The 20,739-nt window shown below is 48.3% G+C and overlaps 1 protein-coding gene across 1 annotated transcript; it reads left to right on the forward strand.

Annotated features, from left to right (window-relative positions):
- The first annotated feature begins 2,880 nt into the window (after window positions 1-2,880).
- Window positions 2,881-3,907, forward strand: FFAR3 (free fatty acid receptor 3). Its single transcript, XM_027079949.1, is given in 5 exon segments — window positions 2,881-3,066; window positions 3,068-3,377; window positions 3,413-3,592; window positions 3,595-3,699; window positions 3,702-3,907. Coding segments are annotated over 5 exon segments (972 nt in total). The 3' UTR covers window positions 3,893-3,907.
- The last annotated feature ends 16,832 nt before the right edge of the window (window positions 3,908-20,739 follow it).

Below are 20,739 nucleotides of genomic sequence, written 5' to 3' on the forward strand. Positions count from 1 at the left end.
GGATCAGGGGACATTTAGAAAACTTGGGGTATCAGGGTTAACGCCTGTCCTTGTGGTCCCTTTGGCGAAGGTGAATGGTAGCACCCTGAACCCGAGAGAGAGTGGGCAGGGGACAGTGGCCGCGAGAGCCAAAAGTCTGGGGGTCTGCTCTGAGGCGAGGAGTAGGAAACAGACGTTCCTCTCATGACGATAAAGACATGAACACAGAGAAGCAAAAAAGTGGCAGCTACGTGCCTGACAAGCACGAACTGGTTTACACAAGTTATCTCTTTTCGTGCCTAAATGTCTACAAGGGGGGACTCCCCTGGAGGGCCAGCGGTTAAGACCCTGCACTTCCACTGTAGGGGGCACTGGTTCGATCCCTGGTCGGGGAACTAAGATCCTGCGTGCCGCGTGGTACAGCCAAAAAGAAAAAAAAAAAAAAAAAAAAACTGTCTACAAGGGCAAGGATTTTTGTTTCATTTGCTGATATATCCCCAGCAACTAGCAGAGAGCCGAGCACACGGTAGGCTTGTGGTTAATATTTGCTGAGTGAGTGAATGCTCATAACAGCCCTCCAAAAAGTCTTATTATCCCTGTTTAAAAATATGGAAATGGGCCAGAGAAGTTCAGTCACTTGTCTGAGGCTCTGCTGAAGCCAGAAACAAGTCTGTTCTCTGCGCAGTGGTGACATCAGAGGATTTCAGCCGAAGGCCGAACTCCAGCCCAGGCAGCTCCTCCTGTAACACGAGAACCACTCTCCCTTCCACAGCACCGGAGCACCTGCTGGTGCCGGGCCACGTCTTCCAGTGACTTGTGCCTCCTCCACTTAGGGGAGATTTCAGTTCCTCCCTGGGGCTCCGCATGACCCACCCCCAGCATCCTCTGGTGACCCTCGCCCCTTGGGCCCTGAACCTTCTACCAGTGCCCCAGCAAGTCAAGCCTGTGCACCGCCCCCCGTTCCCTCTGCTTGCGCTGTTTGCTCCAGGGGCTCTCAGCCTCTGTGTTATTGATGTCTTTATTATCCTCCCACCACTGAGACCCCCCCCCCCCGCCCCGAGACTGCTGTACTTCTTGCTTTTTCACTGCTGTACTTCTAACAACTTATTTGAGATAAAATTTACATATCATAAAATTCACCCACATTAAATGTACAATTCCGTGATCTTTAGTAAATTTACCAAGGTGTGGATTATATTATATCACGATAATCCAATTGAGGGCATTTCTTTCACCCCAGGAAGATCCCTCATATTCACTTACTGTTAATCCCATTTCCACTCTCAGTCCCCAGGCCCCCAGTAATCTACCTTCTGCCTCTACACATTTGCCTATTCCGGACATTTCATAAAAATGGAAACATACGTGGTCTTCTATGTCTGGCTTGTTTCACCTAGCACAATGTTTTTAGGTTTATCTGTGTTATGGTATACATGGGTATTTCATTCCTTTTCATTGCCAAATAGTATTCCATTGTACGCTATGCCACATGGTTTATCCATTCATTGGCCGATAGACCACCAGGTGATGTTTCCACTTTTTGGTTATTATGACTAATGCTATTATGAACATTTATGAGCCAGTCTCTGCGTGGACATATGTTTTCATTTCTCTTAAGTAGATACCTATAGCAGAATCGGGTTACGTGGTATGAGGATTCCCATTTCTCCACATCCTCACCAACACTAGGTATTATCTGATTTTTTTTTTTTTTTTTTTTGCTTATAGCCATTCTAGTGGGTGTATGAAATGGTATCTCATTGCACTCCATAAATATTTGAATGAATAAGTAAATACTCTCTGAAGCTGGACAGACGTTTGAATCCTGGTGGTGATACTTAACAAGCTGTATTACCTGGAGTGAATCACTTCCCCACTGTGAGGATTTCAAGACATAAGGTGATGCCCTGAGAAGCAGTGGGTCTGCCATGGAGTATGTGCCCACTGAAAGGTAGCCGTCATCATCATTGCCACCAACGTTAATATTATTACTATCAGCCCAGAGACAAGCCCACTCGAGTGGCTGGCAGACGGCATCTGTCAAGGGCTCACCATACTTACCACTTAACTTAGCCTTTGACACATATTAACGCTTTGATGTACACAAGCCTATGAGATTGGTTATGACTATCCCTGTTTTATAGATGAGAAAGCAGAGATACAGAGGGCTTAAGTCACTTGCCCCAAATCACAGAGTTAGTAAGTGATAGGACCAGCATCGAACCCAAGCCCCGGCTCCAGAGCCCAAGCTCTACCTCACTGTATCACACTTCCTACCCTTACAACAAGGCAAACTGGTTGAGCGCCATTCTAGAGGAGCAGATACAATTCAAGTAGGGGATCAGAGGGAAGAAGACGATGTCTGCTCGTCCCATCTGAGGCTGCTGGGGAGCGAGGCGCGCAGGCGGTCGTGGCATTTGCCCCTCATTTTGTGGACTGGGCCGGCACTGCTCACAGAGCTAACGGCATCGTTTGTGCCATTGCTCGGCAGTGAGTGACATCACGGGCACTGCCAGGTTTTTATCGGTTCTGCCAGATAATAGCTCACCGGACTTGTTCTAGAGGAGCCGGCGAGTTGCTGAGCGGCAGAGAACTCGGGTTCTCAAAGCAGCAGGTAAGCACGGGACCCTGAGGGGCAGAGTCCCTGAGGGGCTCTGTGGACGGCACCTTGGTGCTTAGAGAAAGGAAACAGCAGACAGGGTGTGACCAGGAAGAGAGGGACAGGAAAGGGATAGGAGCCAGGCTATGACCAGGAAGACAGGCAGGCTGACCCCGCTGGGGAAAGCACTGGGGGCATGAGGGAGTGAGGCTGGCGATGACGTTCCCTTCTGATAGCTGAGAAGCGGATGGTGCAAGACGCCCACCCAGACTGTCATCTCTGTCCCTCTCTTGCTAGTGGCCATGACCACAAACACCAGCTCAGACCGGTCCTTCTTCCTCGGCAATCACGGGCTCCACTGCTCCATGTACCTCTTCACCTTCCTCACGGGGCTTCCCCTGAAGCTGGAGGCCCTGGTGATCCTCGTGGACCAGCTGCAGCGCCGTCCGGCGGCCGTGCGTGTGCTCTTGCTGAACCTGACCCTACTGGCCCCGCACCCTGGTGCTCTTCCTGCCATTCCACGTGGTGAAGGCAGCGAGCGGCACGCGCTGGCCCCTGCCCTTCATCTTCTGCCCCTTCTCCAGATTCCTCTTCTTCACCACCATCTATCTCCCGTCCCTCTTCCTGGCAGCTGTGAGCGATGAGCGCTTCCTGAGCGTGGCCTACCCAGTTTGGTACCAGACCCGGCCAAGGCCGGGACAGGCTGGCCTGGTCGGCGGGGCCTGCTGGCTCCTGGCCGCCGCTCACTGCAGTGTGGTCTATGTCACTGAATTCTCGGGGCGCTCCTCCCTCACCCAGGGTATCAACGGGACCTGCTACCTGGAATTCTGGAAGGATCAGCTGGCGGGACCTGCTACCTGGAATTCCGGAAGGATCAGCTGGCCTTTCTCCTGCCTGTCCAGCTGGAGATGGCTGCAGTCCTTTTTGGGGTGCCCCTGCTCATCACCAGCTACTGCTGTAGCCGCCCGGTGTGCATACTTGGTAAGGGAGCCAGCCAGCGCCGGCGAAAGAGGGTGGTGGGCTCGCAGCAGCCATGCTGCTCAACTTTCTCGTCTGCTTTGGGCCCTACAACGTGTCCCATGCTGTGGGCTACACCCAGGGTGAAAGCCCGAAGTGGAGAATTCCGTGCTGCCCCTCAACACCCTGAACTCCTGTGTCGACACCCTTTACTATTTCTCATCATCTGGGTTCCAAGCTGACTTCCAGGGGCTGCTGGGGAGGCTGACTGGAGCCTGTGGCCCTTGGTGGCAGGAAGGCAGTGTGACACTGAAGAGTGAAGGAGCGGGGCCGCCACAGGAGCTGTCTAACATATAGGGGGGCTCTGGAGCGGTGGCCAGGTGGACTGGCCTGCAGAGCAGATCATCCCTGGGGCAGTTCCAAGCTCAAGTCAGGTAGCACCTTGGAGAGGCAGGCTGGGGACGGGCACTGTTTGGGTCAGAGCAGGTACCCAGCCTTAGCCCAGCTCTTGATCTCGCCACACTACCCTCCCTTCTCGTGCCCCAACATGCTCAGGGGGCGGTCACGGTGAGAGAGAACTCTGGAGAATAAGGAGCTCCCCGGGGCAGCAGGCGAGCTCCTGGGCTTTGCTGAAGGTGAAGGAGGAGCTGACAGCAGCGTCCAGGGTCTGAGGGAGCTGCCCAGTGACTTGGGACAGGAGAGAGGAAGACTCTGTCCTTCAGAACTACCGACTCAGCTGGGCAGGAATGGGGACACAGGACTCCAGGAATGAGGGAGCACCCTGCTGTGACATGCGCTCTTCCAGCAAGTTTCCACTGTTCAATAAATTCAGACTTTCAGGGACATTCATGAAAAATGACAGAAGAAAAATTACCTAAATAAACTTGGTAGCAAGCAAAAGAGAATGGTTTTTTCTTAATCTTTTTTTTTTTTTTAATGGTGTGTGTGGGTGGTGTATGTGAGTGTACCTTAGGTGGTGTTGATGGATGGAAGGATAAAACACGAAGACTCTGAAGGAGAAGTGTTAAACTATAAGATGCCTAGTTGCTGGGAGAGGATTTGGATCACAAGAATAAAAGTAATAGCGAACCCATCTTAAGGGCTTAGCCTGACATCGTCTTTAATCTTCTCAGTAGCCGTGAGGCAGGTACTATGACTCTTCCCGTTCTACAGGTGAGGGAATGGGCCCAGCGAGGTGAAGTCTCTCACCTGAGATCCCATAGCCAATAAGTGATGGAAGCAGGACTGGAAGCTGAAATTAGTTGACTCTGAAACTCAGGTCCCTGAGCCACTCTGCCACCAGCTGTGTGTCATCTGCCGTGACTGGGCCCAGTCAAACTTCCAGAGTCAGCTGAGGCGGTCTGACCTCAGGACAAATGTAAACAGGCCACAATGAGAAGCATAACTAGATGCAAAGCAGATCGACTGTGTAGACACATCCTCCTCCCAGTAAAGAAACCCTCTTGGAAAAAAAATAAATGAAGAGAATTAGTTAGCCCAGTTGACTTCAGGTTACTACAAAGACAAATGTGTGCTCTTAAGAGGTGTTTTTATCAAAGTGTCATCCCTTAGTAATTTTTCGTTTTCCACTGCGGGGTGGCGCATTAGAAAGCATCTGTCTGGGCCTCCTCCCCCGGGAAAGCAACCAGAGAAATGCTGGCGCCTGTTCGCACTGCCAGCTTTATTATTTCTTTTTCTAGTTTGCTTTTTCTTTTTTTTTCTTTTAATGACAAACCAAGAAGTCTCTTATTTTATTTTTTTATTTTGGCCGCACCGCACAGCATGTGGGATCTTAGTTCCCTGACCAGGGATCAAACCCGCGCCCCCCGCAGTGGAAGCTCGGAGTTTTAACCACTGGACGGCCAGGGAAGTCCCGGTCAGCTTTAGTTCGAAAACATTTATGGTGCACTTACTGCGTGCAGATGGCTGCGCTCAGAACTTCCGGGATTTCAATACTAACGTCTTTAGCATCTGTTTTCTCCCTGAGGTTAAGGTCGCTGGGGAAGGAGGACTGGCTGTGGATGGGGACTGGGTCTCAGGTGGAGGGAGAGAGACATCGTCTCTGTACAGAGATGAAGGCATGAGCTGTCCCTCTGTCCCATGGCTCATCTGTCTGTCCTGAGGCACTCAGACCTTGATGTGAACATGGGTCTGAGTGGTTCAGAAAGGGCACAGTGGTGACGTGGAGTCTTGCAGCTCCAGGAGTGGTAGAAAGGACCCACGAATGAGGACAAAGAAGAGTTGGAAACCCCGCATTCCAGAGACAGCCATGGAGAACAGGAGTCTGACTCCTCCCCAGAGTTGACACCGAGGAAGAAGAGGCAGCTCAGCTGGCTTTGCTGCCCCCAGCTGTCACCCAGGACCCCACCCCTACCCCAGTCTGTGAACTGAAGGCTGACGGGTGGGGAGGATGAAAAGTCATCAGAGGCTGGGTGGTGGTGAGGGCAGAGTTGTCGTGTTCTCCATATCTCTCGGAAGTCAAGGGAAAGGGGTGCTCGAGGAGTAGAGCACGTGTTCTGGGGCAGCTGCCCTGTGCCCATCTAAGCAGAGGAGGGAGACGGGCAGAGAGAAGGTGTGGGCGCGTCTGCGTGAATGACGGGGCACCAGGCACTCTCCGCATCTGGCAGACCAAGCAGGTATGAGGCTCCCGTGGATGAGGGCATCGCAGGAACAGGGCTGAGTGGGGGAGTTCTGGGGTGCTGGGAGAGGTCAAACCAGGTTGGGTCTCCAAGACCGAGGTCAGAAGAACTCAATTCTAGCTGCCAGAGAGAGCCAGCATCCGGGTACCTGACTCACAGCAGACACCAAAAGCTATTCAGTATTAGCTAAAGCACTGTTGCTCAAACTTTTGTATCCTTGTTCCCTCAAGGAGCCTTCTAGGATCTTTTCCTCCTACTCAGTACCTTCCCCTCCCTGCCCATGAAATTTTGATACAACAGACATACCATGTATCTGTTTGTGTGTGTGCCTTTTGGAAGGCCACAAACCACTGTAAGACTTTTTGGCTCCCCCAGAACTAATTTTCACATCTTTGGGAGCAATACTGCCTGTTCTGAGAACGCATGAGCTAGGTAACAGGTCTCCTCACTCACAGAGTGATGAAGCCTGTCTCACACAACTGCAGTCCAACAAAGTTCATTTTCTTGCTGGAGCAAAGGAGACCGCACTCCAGAGGAAGCGTGGGGTGTCTCACGAAAGAAGAGACGGCGTTATTAGAGGCTTGGGGTAAGGGTGACGTTGAGGTGATGCTTTGATGAAGTTGTATTTGATAGGCACAAAGCACAGCAGGCCTGGGTGGAAAGAGGTCAATTTCAGGCCTGGGCTGAGAAGCAGACCCAGGGTCCGATTCTTTGGAAAATACAAAATAAAGATAAAGGTAGAATTTCGTGCCTGAAAACTCCTTATCTGAAGCTGGTGGGGCTGAAAAGCAAGGCTGCTTCTCTGTGTCACAGGTTCCTGCCCAGAGCCTGCAAGCAGCAGAGGAATGATGGGATTCCATTCTCACTGATGGGATTTCAAATAGCCACGTTGCTGACAGTCTGTGATTTTATTTTATTTATTTATTTTAAATTTATTATTATTATTATTCTTTTGGCCATGCCACACAGCTTGTGGGATCTTAGTTCCCTGACCAGGGACCGAACCCAGGTCCCGGCAGTGAAAGTGCACAGTCCTAACCACTGGACCACCAGGGAGTTCCCAGTCTGTGATTTTTAGAGAACTGGGTCTCTTAGCAGTATAATTTTGTTAATTAACAAAACAAGTTTTTAAAGGTTTATAAAAGGGAGTCATTGATGGCCATGGGAGTAGGAACCTTTCCCTCTTAGAAGGAAGTGTCCCCCCACAAAACCTAGGGCAGTGTAACCCAGAAGGATGGGAAGAAGTGTAGACTAGATTCATCTCTGCCATAGGTTCCCTGGGCCACAGGTCAAGTCTCAGTTCGTAGGAGAATGGGGAGGAGGCTAGGAGTTTTAAATCACCAAGCGTGACCAGAAGCCTAGGAAAGCCACTCAATAAGTCATTAAGAAATTGGCAAAGATGGTCCACTGCAGCCTGACTGAAGGCGGTGAGTGTTGAAACCACTGCAGCTCAGACTACCCATGAACCAGTGTCAGTCAGAGTAGGGCAGAGGGGCAGGCAGGAAGCAGGGAGGCACAGGGAGGTGGCTGACTTGGTAACTTTTCCTGAGCTGAATACATCACCTGTGACCAGAATCTTAGGATAGTTTAGCAAGTCTGTGTATGTGCCCGGTGGGGCAAGGGAAGCTGTGATGCAAAGCAGGAGAAGTAAATCTGCTTCACTTGGACCCTGGGAAGGGGCAAAAAGTAGACCAGGTTAGGGTTGGCGGAGAGGGGGTGGGAGGTGAAGAACAGATGGGGGTAGGTAGGAACAAGAAGACTGGGAGTCTGCAAAATTAGTTGCAAAAATCATCCAAAAGGAAGAAGCAGAGCAGCAATAGGAAGTAGAAAGAGGGTTTCCCTGGTGGCGCAGTGGTTGGGAGTCCGCCTGCCGATGCAGGGGACACGGGTTCGTGCCCCGGTCCGGGAAGATCCCACATGCCGCGGAGCGGCTGGGCCCGTGAACCATGGCCGCTGAGCCTGCGCGTCCGGAGCCTGTGCTCCGCAACGGGAGATGCCGCAACAGTGAGAGGCCCGCGTACTGCTAAAAAAAAAAAAAAAAAAGGAATTAGAAAGAGACGTGGTAGAAAAGTCAGGCCATAGATTCTGGGAGAGGAGAATCAGAGGTGAAAGACAGAGGCTAGGGTGGGGAAACAAATAGAGTAAAATAGTGTGAGAAAGTGTTCAACTTTTTACCTTCCTCTCTCTGACATGACCCCTCTGGTTGAAAAAAAAAAAAAAAGGCCACAGCAATACAGGCAGTTGTGGCAGCTAAAACTCTGCAAAGAGAAGTGAGAAGCTTGCTGAGTTCCCTTTAAGGCCAGTTCTGAAAAATCATATGGAGGGAGATCAGGGCATCAAGATGGTGGCCCATATTCTGGGAAAAGGATGCTGGGGTCACATACCAGGAGAAGAATTGGCTAGAATGAATGAAATCCGATAAACACTGTTGGAAGTGGGAAGGTGCATGGAGTTGGAGGCATGGAACTAGGGGAGAGAAAATGTTACAGAAGAGGAAATGGGGTAGAGAAATATTCTTGGAAGAGAGTGATTTTACTGAATTCAGACTAGAAGGGTACAGTGAGACAACTAAATCAATCATCCCCTGTTGCAGATCCCCCAGCCCGAGGGGTTGAATCGTAATTGGAACTAGTCATGACAATCTCCTTCCCCTTTATAGGTGACTGGTCTCAGGATGGACACATGACCCAATTTTAGCCAAAAAATGGTAAGAAGTCTGCTGAGGGTCTCTGAGAAAGATGGCCCTTCTTACTAGAAGAGACAGATGTGTGAGGAGCTGCCCTCTCCCTTCCTGGTTTGGAAGATTTTACGTGAGGATATGATACTTGGAGCTACAGCAACCGTTTGGGGGCCGTAAGACCACATACTTGAAGAAGAAAGGTAACAAGCTAAAGGTGGCAGAGAAGAAGGACGGAAAGGGCCTGGGCCCTTGATGAACTTGTTGAGCTGGGATGACCACCTCCAGTCATCCCTATGGCTGACTCACTATTGGCCAGATATTCTCTAACTTGCAGCCAAATGCATCTTAACTCTAATGGATAAGATGCTGTACCTCAGCATCCTATACCCTACTGGAAACTACCCAGTGATGTCTTCTTTTATTTTAACTTGTTTTATGATCCTGGAATTTCTAAACTCTATTTGCTTTGTAGGAGTTATGAAATCTTAGTGTTTATCCTACCTATTATGGCTGTGCTTAGGGGAGATTCCTTATGGTTCCAGTCAGTAGCTCTGGCATCAAAATATTGGGACACCCCATGATTCAGAAAGGGGCTTTTGAGAGCTGGCTGGCTGGGGCTACGTGGACATAGCACTACAAGACAAAGAACAGACTACTGGATGGGCACTTTCTAAGGTCGAGTATCATCTGACCGATAGTCTCCACTGCAAGCTCTCCTCCTTTTATTGATAAAAATTCCCATGTTATCAGATTTTTAAAAATTTTATATTGAAGTATAGTTGATGTACAATGTTGTATTAGTTTCAGGTGTAGAGCAGAGAGATTCAGTTATACACATACATGTATCTACTCTTTTTCAAATTCTTTTCCCATTTAGGTTATTACAGAGTAGAAGCAGGGTTCCCTGTGCTATACAGTAGGTCCTTGTTTGTTATCTACTTTAAATATAGCACTATGTATCTATCAATCCCAAACTCCCAATCTATCTCTCCACCCCCTTTTCTCCCCTGATAACCGTAAATTCATCCTCTAAATCTGTGAGTCTGTTTCTGTTTTGCAAATAAGTTCGTTTGTATCATTTTTTTTAGATTCTGCATATAAACGATTTCATATGATATTTGTCTTTCTCTGTCTGACTTACTTCACTTAGTATGATAATCTCTAGGCCCATCCATGTTGCTGCAAATGGCATTATTTCAGTCTTTTTAATGGCTGAGTAATATTCCATTGTATATATGTTCCTCATCTTCTTTTCCCATTCATCTGTCGATGGACATTTAGGTTGCTTCCATATCTTGGCTATTATAAACAGCACTGCAATGAACATTGGGGTGCATGTATCCTTTCAAACCATGTTTTCCTCTGGATATATGCCCAGGAGTGGGATTGCTGGATCATATGGTAGCTCCATTTTTAGTTTCTTAAGGAACCTCCATACTGTTCTCCAATATGGGATCTTGATTGCCATGGAAACAAGAAAGGATTGAATGAGTGGGGTGGAGACTATGAACGGTGCTCCCTGTGGAAGGGTACTTGGCCCTGCGCAGGGTACTTGGCCTTACGCAGTGTTCTTAGAAACAGGAGAGCAACCCAGTCTTCGTACCCATGGAGTCACCATCACACATGCCCTGCCCATATGAAGATGAGGAGATGTGTTCCTGGATACCTAATTTACTACTTGTAATTTATGCACAATCATGGGCTTGCAACTCACCGATTCCCTTGTCCCCTCACCCCTTCCTAATAATTGTTTTCTAGCAGTTCTCTACGCTTAGAGCACAACCCACTCTTCTAGGGTGTTCCCTAAAAGCCTCCACTAAAATAACTCCTTGTTTGCTTACACTTTGGAAAACAAGCAAATTATTTGCTGTCAATCAAGAGGTCAGCCAGAAAAAAAAAAAAAAAAAATGTAAGCAGGAAAGTTCACTGCAAAGTGAACTGAACAAACAGGCCAGCAAGTTTTCGCACCGACTGCCGGTACCGGCAGCACTCCTGCTGCTGCATGCCGACCACATGCCAACCAGCCTGGTGAGGAATCGCCCAGTTCAAAGACACAGGAGGGTTTTGGAGGCATCACTTCTGAGGTTACGGGCAGAAGGGTCCTCCTAGGTATTGCTCAGGAGGATGAGAGCCTCTCTATATACACAAAGTCTGCATGCAAATATTCAGGGCAGCTTTAATCATAATAGTCCCAAACTGGAAACGGCCCAGGTGTCCATCAAAAGAGAATGGATTTTAAATCTGTGATGTAGCCATGCAACGGAACACTGCTTGGCAATAAAAAGTAACAACCTGCCCATATAGATAACAGTATAGCCTCTGACTGTGATATTGCCATTGATAGTGAATACATATTTGGTCTTCATCCCCATTTCTGGCACAGAGCTCTTAAAACCCTTAGAATTTCCTAATTGATGAGAGCAACAAAGGTGTCTTTTGTTATGCTAATAAGGTGACTTTTGGATCCCCATCTAAGGATGAGGGCTGATTGCCAGTGGGACCAACTATGTGATTGGAGGGTTGGAACTTTCAGTCCTACCACCCCTCACCTCCAGGGATGGGAGAGGGGCTGGAGGTTGAATCAGTCACCAATGGCCAATGATTTAATCCATCTTACCTTTGTAAATGAAGCCACCATAAAAACCAGAAAGGATGGATTTTGGAGAGCTTCTGGGTGGCAACTTGGGGAAAGAGGTGTGCTGGGAAAGGGCATGGAAGCGACTCACTCTCTCTGGGTAGACAGTGTCAGAATTGAGTTGAATTGTAGGACGCTCAGCTGGTATCAGGGGAACTGCTTGGTGGCGTGGGGGAAATGACACCCCAGGTTGGAATTGGTACCAGAACCCCTTTAAGTGACAGAAAGCATATAGTGGTTGTCAGGGGTTGGGGATGGGACAGGGAGGGGATTGGCTGGGGGGATACCAGAGGGACATTTTAGGGTGATGGAAAATCTTCTATAACTTGATTGGGGTAGGAGTCACACAGATTTGTCAAAACTTAGTGAACTCTATGCTTAAAATGGATGCTAAAATGCAAATTAAGCCTCAATAAAAAGAAGTTGATTAAAAATGTGGTAACCCCTCACCTCTGGGCCCATATGATAGGTGTACATACCATCATCAAAAACATCTTCTCAAGTTTCAATAAGTCAAGCAGGCGTCTGCTTTCACTGTGCCACACTCTGCAGCAGCTCGGACGGCTGTGGAACAGCCCAGGTTACACAAGAGGGCAGAAACCATGGTGCAAACAGGTGATCGATGGCAACCAGCTCTTGATGCTGGAGGTCCGCAGGGAGCAGTAAGGCCTATGGCCGCCTGGACAGTGCATGGCCCATCTGAATTCAACTCCTGTCTCGGTACCACGCAGGGCTGTGGACTCCATGTTGCCATACCTTCCAGTCTTTCAAGTTGGAGATCCAGCTGTTGCTGCTGTTTTGGAAATTTTATCTTCTTTTAAGCTGATAACCCATTCAAAATGTGAAAGGATGGTGTGTGGTGAAAACAAACCAGAACCGAGGGCTGTGGACAGCTCCTAGGCTCCCAGTTTGTGGCCTCTGCAGCAGTGGAGGTTGAGGAGGGTTCAGGTGTTGAGGTTGGATGGGTAGAGAAGGAAGCAGGAGGAAGTGTCATTTTGCCATAAGCGCGGCTCAGAGAAAAATGTTTCCCGGATCTGATGGCAAACAGCCGCAAAGACCTGCTGACTTTCTAAAATCATTCTTACGAGTCCCTCGTTCTCATTTAGAAGTCCCTGTCTACCTCAGCAGCCCTCCTCACAGGGAAGGTCCCTGGAGGACAGTCAGTCAGAGGAGACGCACTCCTAATACCCCAGGATCCCCGGATCCCTCCATCTCGACCCTGGCTCCTCCTCCTGCCCCCACTCTCTGGAAGGCATTGTTCATTGTTCTGGAAGGTTCTCCCCTTTTGTTCTTGCCCTACACCCTCTCCCCAGGTGTTCTTTTTTTTTTGGTCGTGCTGGGTCTTAGTTGCAGCTCACTGGCTCCTTAGTTGCAGCTCACAGACTCCTTAGTTGTGGCATGCATGCGGGATCTAGTTCCCTGACCAGGGATCGAACCCAGACCCCCTGCATTGGGAGCTTGGAGTCTTAGCCACTGGACCACCAGGGAAGTCCTCCCCGGGTGTTCTAATTCACTACCATGGCTTTAATCATTGATGACTCCCAAATCTCTACCTCTGGCCCCAGACTCCTTTGTATCCAGCTGTGTCTAGGGAGCATCCCAACTTCACAAGTCCAAACCGAACTTTTCATTCCATCCCCCAAATCTGGTCCCATCGCCCAGTCTATTCCACCTCTGTAAATGGTGGAATCTACCTTTCTGCCCATGCCAGAAACCTGGGAGTCATTTTTTTTAAACAATTTAATTTTCTTATCTTTAAAATAATCATACTTTAAAAAGGAACTTTTTTCAGGGAGAGCTGTACAGTTCTGTGAATTTTAACACACATAGATTCCTATAACTACACCACGATCAAAATAAAAAGGGGGCGGGGTCCCATCCTGCGCTCACCCCTAACCACTGACGACCACAGATCTTCTCCCCATCATCATGGTTTCACCTTTCCAAGGATGTCATGAAAACGAAATCCGATCATTTTAACCTTTTGAGACTGGCTTCTTTCACTCACTAAACATTCATGCACAGGTTTCTGTGTGGATATAAGTTTCCATTTCTCTAGGTCAAATATCCAGAAGAAGGATGGCTGAGTCATATGGTAATTGTACGTTTAACTTTTTAAGATACCTTCAGTCTGTTGGCCAGAGAGGCTGTACCTTTCTCCATTCCCTCTGGCAATCTGTGAGAGATGCAGGTGGTCCGCATGCTTGCCAGCACTTGTGGGTGTTTTAGCATTTTTATTTTAGCCCTCCCGATAGGCGTAGAGTGGTCAGGAAGCCATTTTGGATGTCCTCTCCCTTACCACCCACATACAATTCACCATCAAGTCCTCCTGGTTCTGTCTCCAGAATATATCCTGTATGAATCTACTTCTCTCCAACTCCACGGCAGCCATTACCTCTCACCTGGCCTACTGCAAAAGCTTCCAGCCCAGTCTTTCTTTTTGTCCTCATCGCGATCAGTTCACACCACGCCCATCTGGCCCTGACTCTCTCTCCAGGCTCCTGCGACGCCTTCGCTGATATCACTCTGCTGGCCTGACCTCAAGCTCTTAATCTCTGCACACAGTTTCCTTCACACTTTGCTTGGCTGACTGACCCCCTTCTTTCAGGTTTTCTCTCCAATGTCATTCTTTAGAGAGACGTCCCCTGATCGCCCAATTTCAAGTAGCCCTCACCTCCCTTGAGGTGCTGTGACAGTTTGACTTACATACTTGTCTGTTCGTTTCATATGTGATTCCTCCCTCTAGACTGAGAAGCCCTTGACAGCAGTCATCATGTCTGTTTTACTCATTATGGTATAGCCAGGTGCCTAAAACTGAACCTGGCACAGAGCAGGCATTTGGTATTTGATAAACAAATGAATGAATAATAAAAAGAATCTCTGATTTTCCACTATTATAAATAATGCTACCAGGAACATCCTTTTACATAAATGCTGTGCATTGGTACATTTCCTGAAAGTGGTACTGCTGCATTAAACAGTATGTACATTTGAAATTTTTATAAATATTGACAAATTACCTTCCCTGGCTGAACCAATCTTCTCTCTCCTAATAGTCTATAAGAGACTCCATAATCCTGCCAAGGAAAAATATCAGATTTTAATTTTTTTTAAAAACTTAAAATTTAATAAATCAGTGTATTAGTCAGCGCCCTCCAGAGAAATGGAACCAAAGTGTATATACATCGAAAGAGATTTATTTAAGGAGTTGGCTCATGACTGTGGTGGTTTGGTGAGTCTAGAATCTGATGGAGGAGGCCAGTAGGCTGGAGACTCAGGAAGAAGTTGCTGTTCAACTCCAAAGGCTGTCTGCTGGGAGACTAGGAAGAGCTGATGATGCAGATGCGGTCTGGTGGAGAATTCCCTCTTGCTCAGGAGGGATCAGCTTTTTTTTTTTTTTTTGCGGTATGCGGACCTCTCACCGTTGTGGCCTCTCCCATTGCGGAGCACAGGCTCCAGACGCGCAGGCTCAGCGGCTATGGCTCACGGGCCCAGCCGCTCCACGGCATGTGGGATCTTCCTGGACCGGGGCACGAACCCACGTCCCCTGAATCGGCAGGCGGACTGTCAACCACTGCGCCACCAGGGAAGCCCAGAGGTCAGCTTTTTATTCTATTCAAGCCTTCGACTGATCAGAAGAGACCCACCCACGTTAATGGAAGGGAATCTGCTTTACTCAAAGTCTGTCAATTTAAACATAAATCTCACCCCAAAAACATCCTCACAGAAGCATCTAGAACAACGTTTGATCAAACATATGGGCACTGTGGCCCAGCAAAGTGGAAAACATAAAGTCAAACATCACATTCAGTACTATTTTAATTTCTTGGATGAAAATTGTAGAAAATATTTGCATATTGTATATAGTAATTCATGTTTCTTTCTTTCTTTTTTTAAAATAAAGTTATTTATTTTATTTATTTATGTTTGGCTGTGTTGGGTCTTTGTTGCTGAGCGCGGGCTTTCTCTAGTTGCGGCGAGCGGGGGCTACTCTTCATTGCAGTGTGTATGCTTCTCATTGCGGTGGCTTCTCTTGCTGTGGAACGTGGGCTCTAGACATGTGGGCTTCAGTAGCTGTGGCACACAGGCTCAGTAGTTGTGGTGCGCAGGCTCAGTAGTTGTGGCACACGGGCTTAGTTACTCTGAGGTATGTGGGATCTCCCTGGACCAGGGCTCGAACCCGTGTCCCATGCGTTGGCAGGCGGATTCTTAACCACTGTGCCACCAGGGAAATCCAGTAGTTTATGTTTCTATACTTGGTTTTTTCTTATTTGATTTGCAGAAATTCTTTGAATGTTAGTATATAAACCCTTTATCAGTTACATATGTGGAAAGACAGTGGTCTTATTTCGTGAATAATTTTTCCATAGCTTTATATATTTTTAAAATATTTTTAATGTGCTCGCTTGTCATTTCTTTGATGACTTCTATGTTTATATCACACTAGGAAAAAGCCTTCTCATTTCCAAAGCTTAAGAAATTGTATAATGTCTATACAACTTCTATATTTTTGAAAAATATATTCAATCTTTACAACACTTGAATTTACTTTTGTTGTCTATTTGTAACTTTTGCAAATAGACAGTCAACTACCCCAGTATTATTTACTGAATACTCCATCATTTCCCATATTTATATGAAGTGGACTTGCATCACCTAAGTTGAAAGAATCCTCAAAATGTAAACTGAAACAACAAGATACCATCCTTCTTACCCATCCTATGAGCAAAAATGTTAAAGATTCAAAATATCTAGTGTTGGACTTCCCTGGCGGTCCAGTGGTTAAGATTCTGTGATTCTGCAGGGGGCACGGGTTCGATCCCTGGTCAGGGAACTAAGATCTCACATGCCGCACAGTTCTGCCAAAAAAAAAAAAAAATCCAGTATTGGAGAAGGTGCGTGGAAGTGGGTACTCTCATTCCCAGTTGGTGGGAATGTACATTACTGAACATTTTCATGAAGGTAATATGAAAATATCTATCCAAAAATTTAAAGAAGTACCTCTCTTTGACCCAGGAATTCTATCAATTACATTTCTAAAAATTCTATCTAACCAAACTACTCACACGGGTCTAGATAGATCGATAGACCGATAGATAGGTATTCACCAAAGCACTGTCTGTTATAACAAAGGAACTGAAAAGTGAAAGTGGACCCTGAATGACTGCTTACATTATAGGATGGTACTAAAATAAAATACCATGTAACTACCAGAAAGAATACAGTAGATCTATGTGTACTGACATGGAAAGATTACTAAGGCATATTACATGGTGAAACATGAAGTTCCAGAACATTACATATAGCATGATTCCATTTATGCACTTTTTAGAACTATATATTTATATATGTACACATATGGGTATAAATAAAAGAGAGGTTACTAGGAAGGGAAAAGTGTCAGGGGGAAGTGAAGCTGCCTTTCACATTTTACTTCTGTATTGTTGGATTCTTTTACAATAAGAATATATTCATGTATTATTATGCAATTTTTAAGAATTTTTAAAATTTTTTTCCTTTTTGCGGTACACGGGCCTGTCACTGCTGTGGCCTCTCCCGCTGCGGAGCACAGGCTCCAGACACGCAGGCTCAGCGGCCATGGCTCACGGGCCCAGCCGCTCCGTGGCATGTGGGGTCTTCCCGGACCAGGGCACGAACCCGTGTCCCCTGCATCGGCAGACGGACTCTCAACCACTGCGCCACCAGGGAAGCCCTATGCAATTCTTTTAAATAAAGAAATTGTACTGGAAGAACATTCATCACATTGATTCTGACCAAGCGAGAACAGGGAATAGGGCGCAGAGATTCAAGGTGCCTGAAAACTCCCAAGGGCCACTGTGAGGTCAGCTGGGATTATGGGGGTGGATCACGTCACCCATTCAGGCCTCCAAGTGTCCACCCCTGGAGTGAGGAGGGGTGAAGTGGCTACACTGCTCTCAAACGTCAAGCAGGGAGGGCGGAAGTGTTTTCTCTAAGAAAAATGGGTGTGGTGTCACTGGGAGAATGTGAGCAGGGCAGGCCATTAAAAATCCGACCACCAGGGCAGATGCACAGATGTGTGTTGGGAGGGTCATTACCTCCTGTGCAGGGAGGGGCCGGCACATGCCCTTGGGCACCACCATTTCTCCCACTGATATAATATAGAAAACGCATCCCCAGGGTGAGTAACAGGATCATCACACCCAGACAGAGCCCTGTCTGTCTTGTCTCCTGGGAACAGTCACACGGAATCATCAGCAATGAGTTCAAAAGGCAATCAGGTTTCTGGCATGCTCTATTGGTCCCTTCCCAGACTGGTCTCCGGGTGCCCCCAAAGAGCAGGCACAGGATTTCCCCCAAATTAAAGGGCTCCTGTGAACCCTTGAGATGCATGGCAACAGCTGCTGAGGTACAGTGTCGTGCTTTTGGGGGAGGAGCCTCCTATCACAACAGCTAGATAGTGGAATTTTAAAATGGTAACTTAGAAAAAAAAAAAAAAACGCACAGAGCCAAGGCTGTCCCTGTAAGTGCCGAGAGTCTGGCTCACCGTTCAGTGAGCACTCTTCAGTTAGCGAGAAGAGGTGAAGTTATAACTGGTGCACTAGGGATCGCTCAAAACTGTTCTCCCTGAAGGCAGGTGTTACATACACAAGGGAGCGTCATTCCTCCTGCATAGTGTGGCCGAAAAAAGATGGAGAGCACTGCGCTAGCCTGTGAGGCTTTCTGGCAAAGACAGCAGAGCAGGTGGAGTGCTTCACAGTTTGGTAAAGCTTTCCCCCAGGGATGATCTCTTTAACCTGTCAAATAATCTTGAGGGGTTGGCATCATTCTGCTTTCTTTACAGACGACAGAATGGAGGATCACACCTACGAGTTGAACACAGGGCATAAAAAGGAGGACCTACGCTGTTTCAGCTTCAGCCAAAGTCAATCAACACATACCAAGTATCGCCACAGCCCGATGGTGTTAGACCTTCCACGCAGACTCTGGAAACCGGTTTCGTGAGCGGTAGCTCGAGACTCACCCCTGGCCAAATGCCAGGAGCTGGGAGGTGGAAGAGGCAGAGAGTGAGGACTGTTTGGGAGAGCTGTGAGTGCGCCACGTTCTGACCCCAGTGGGAAGAACAGGGGGAGCTTCCTACTCACCGATGGAATAACGATAGAGGGACTTCAAGACAGCCACTGGCAGAGCTGGATATGCCCCTGAAGTTTAGGGGGCACAGGGGCTAGTGCCAGATGCTTGCTGGGAGAAATCAAAACCTCAGAGGCTCGCTGGGTCTGGCAGAGCAAAACGGGAGAGCAGGCTACACTGGAGTGAGCTGCTGTTCTACCAACAATGGGACCTTTAAATGCGTGTGGCTCCCTTGGGCCAAATGAAGGCCCTTTGCTGAGAAACCAGCCTAAAGTCATTTTATAAATGATTCTATCCAAGGGTCAGCCTAGAGGAACAATGCAGTCCTACAGAGGGGATACCCAGGGGTTGAGCATGGGTCAAATGGGACCAAGGCGGGGAGGCACCCCCCATCCAAGGTGCCGACCAGGGACGTCCAAGAACCTGCGAAAGGTCCCTATGGGAGAATGAGTTGGCACTAGATGTCTGTCCCATGCAGAGGGCATTGCTCCAGGTCCTAACTGTACCAGGCCAGCCAAACATTTGCCGTCCCTAGCACCTCCTCTCTGCCCACAGGGCGGGACCCTAAGTGGATCTGAAGCAGAGCTAAGAAGTAGGAGAGAAGATGAGAGAAGGTGGAGTGAAGGAAGAGAAACAGGACCGTGTCCGGTCCACCTCTGCAGGCTGTGAACCCGAGGCACTGCAGAGCTGGGAGGAGAAGCGCTACTTAGAGTAGGATTGGGAGGGCTTCCCTGGTGGCGCAGTGGTTAAGAATCTGCCTGGCAATGCAGGGGACACAGGTTCGAGGCCTGGTCCGGGAAGAGCCCACATGCCGCGGAGCAACTAAGCCTGTGAGCCACAACTACTGAAGCCTGCATGCCTAGAGCCCGTGCCCTGCAACAAGAGAAGCCACCGCAATGAGAAATCCGCGCACCACAACGAAGAGTAGCCCCCGCTCGCCGCAACTAGAGAACGCCCGCACGCAGCAACGAAGACCCAATGCAGCCATTAAATAAATAAATAAATAACATATAACATAAATCTGTTAAAAAAATAGAATTGGGAATTTTGATGTTACACTGGCCTGGAGCTATGAGATTATTTAACTGGATTGGACTTGTCATTGTCTAAGAGCGTCTGAAGAAGCCATGGCACCCAAGGAGCCATGCTAGCCATAGGAGGAAGGGGTGCAGGGGAAGAATAAAGTTGAGGTTTACTTGAGCTTGTCAAGCCCAGCTCATTGAATAACATGGTTATATTCATTTTAGACGGCCCCAGGGTGCAGTAATTTGCGTCTTTGGTATGTAGCATCTGCACAACGTCTAGGGCAGCTCTCATCTGAGGCCGGCACGACCAGATCGCCCTTGTAGGGAGGAGCTGCTACCCGGGAGCAGATCTTTTTTTTTTTTTTTTTTTTTTTTTTGCGGTACGCGGGCCTCTCACTGCTGTGGCCTCTCCCGTTGTGGAGCACAGGCTCCGGACGCGCAGGCTCAGCTGCCATGGCTCACGGGCCCAGCCGCTCCGCGGCATGTGGGATCCTCCCGGACCGGGGCACGAACCCGTGTCCCCTGCATCGGCAGGCGGACTCTCAACCACTGTGCCACCAGGGAAGCCCCGGGAGCAGATCTTGTACCCGGAGCACAGCAGCTCTGGACCATCTGCCCACACCAGGGCCCGCGGAAGTGCGCCAGCCTGGAGGGCACCTGGCCCAGGCCTCATACTTACTCTTCTGATGTGAACACTTAATAAGGATAAATACACAGTTGCAGAAATATCTCGACAGGACCCATCTTTAAACCTGTGGCCCACTTCTGGCTCTATACTGTAAAGAATTCCGTCAAAAACCCAAAATCCTAAACCTATTTTGTGAATGGTACAATCATATTTCTTATTTCTTGTTAGGAATGCTGCCCCACTAGTAAATCCCATTGGGGCATTTTGCCACTTTTTTTTCATGTACCGGGAACCTCTAAATATGGAAGTGGTCTGGACCATCCTGACCTCTGAGAGGCTCTGCTGTAAGCCTCTGGTCGTCCTTTGGTTGCCTAGCAACTGAAACCCTTCCCGTGTTTAGGAAACTCCCACATACAAACCTTGAATCTTGGTGAGAAGATTCTCACCAAGCTCCCACTGGAGAAGCTGATAGTTTTGGGCCCTTATT

Source organism: Aethalodelphis obliquidens, unplaced genomic scaffold (assembly GCF_003676395.1).
Source record: "Aethalodelphis obliquidens isolate GAN/ISIS:26980383/991018 unplaced genomic scaffold, ASM367639v1 scaffold43, whole genome shotgun sequence".
Lineage (NCBI taxonomy): Eukaryota > Metazoa > Chordata > Mammalia > Artiodactyla > Delphinidae > Aethalodelphis > Aethalodelphis obliquidens.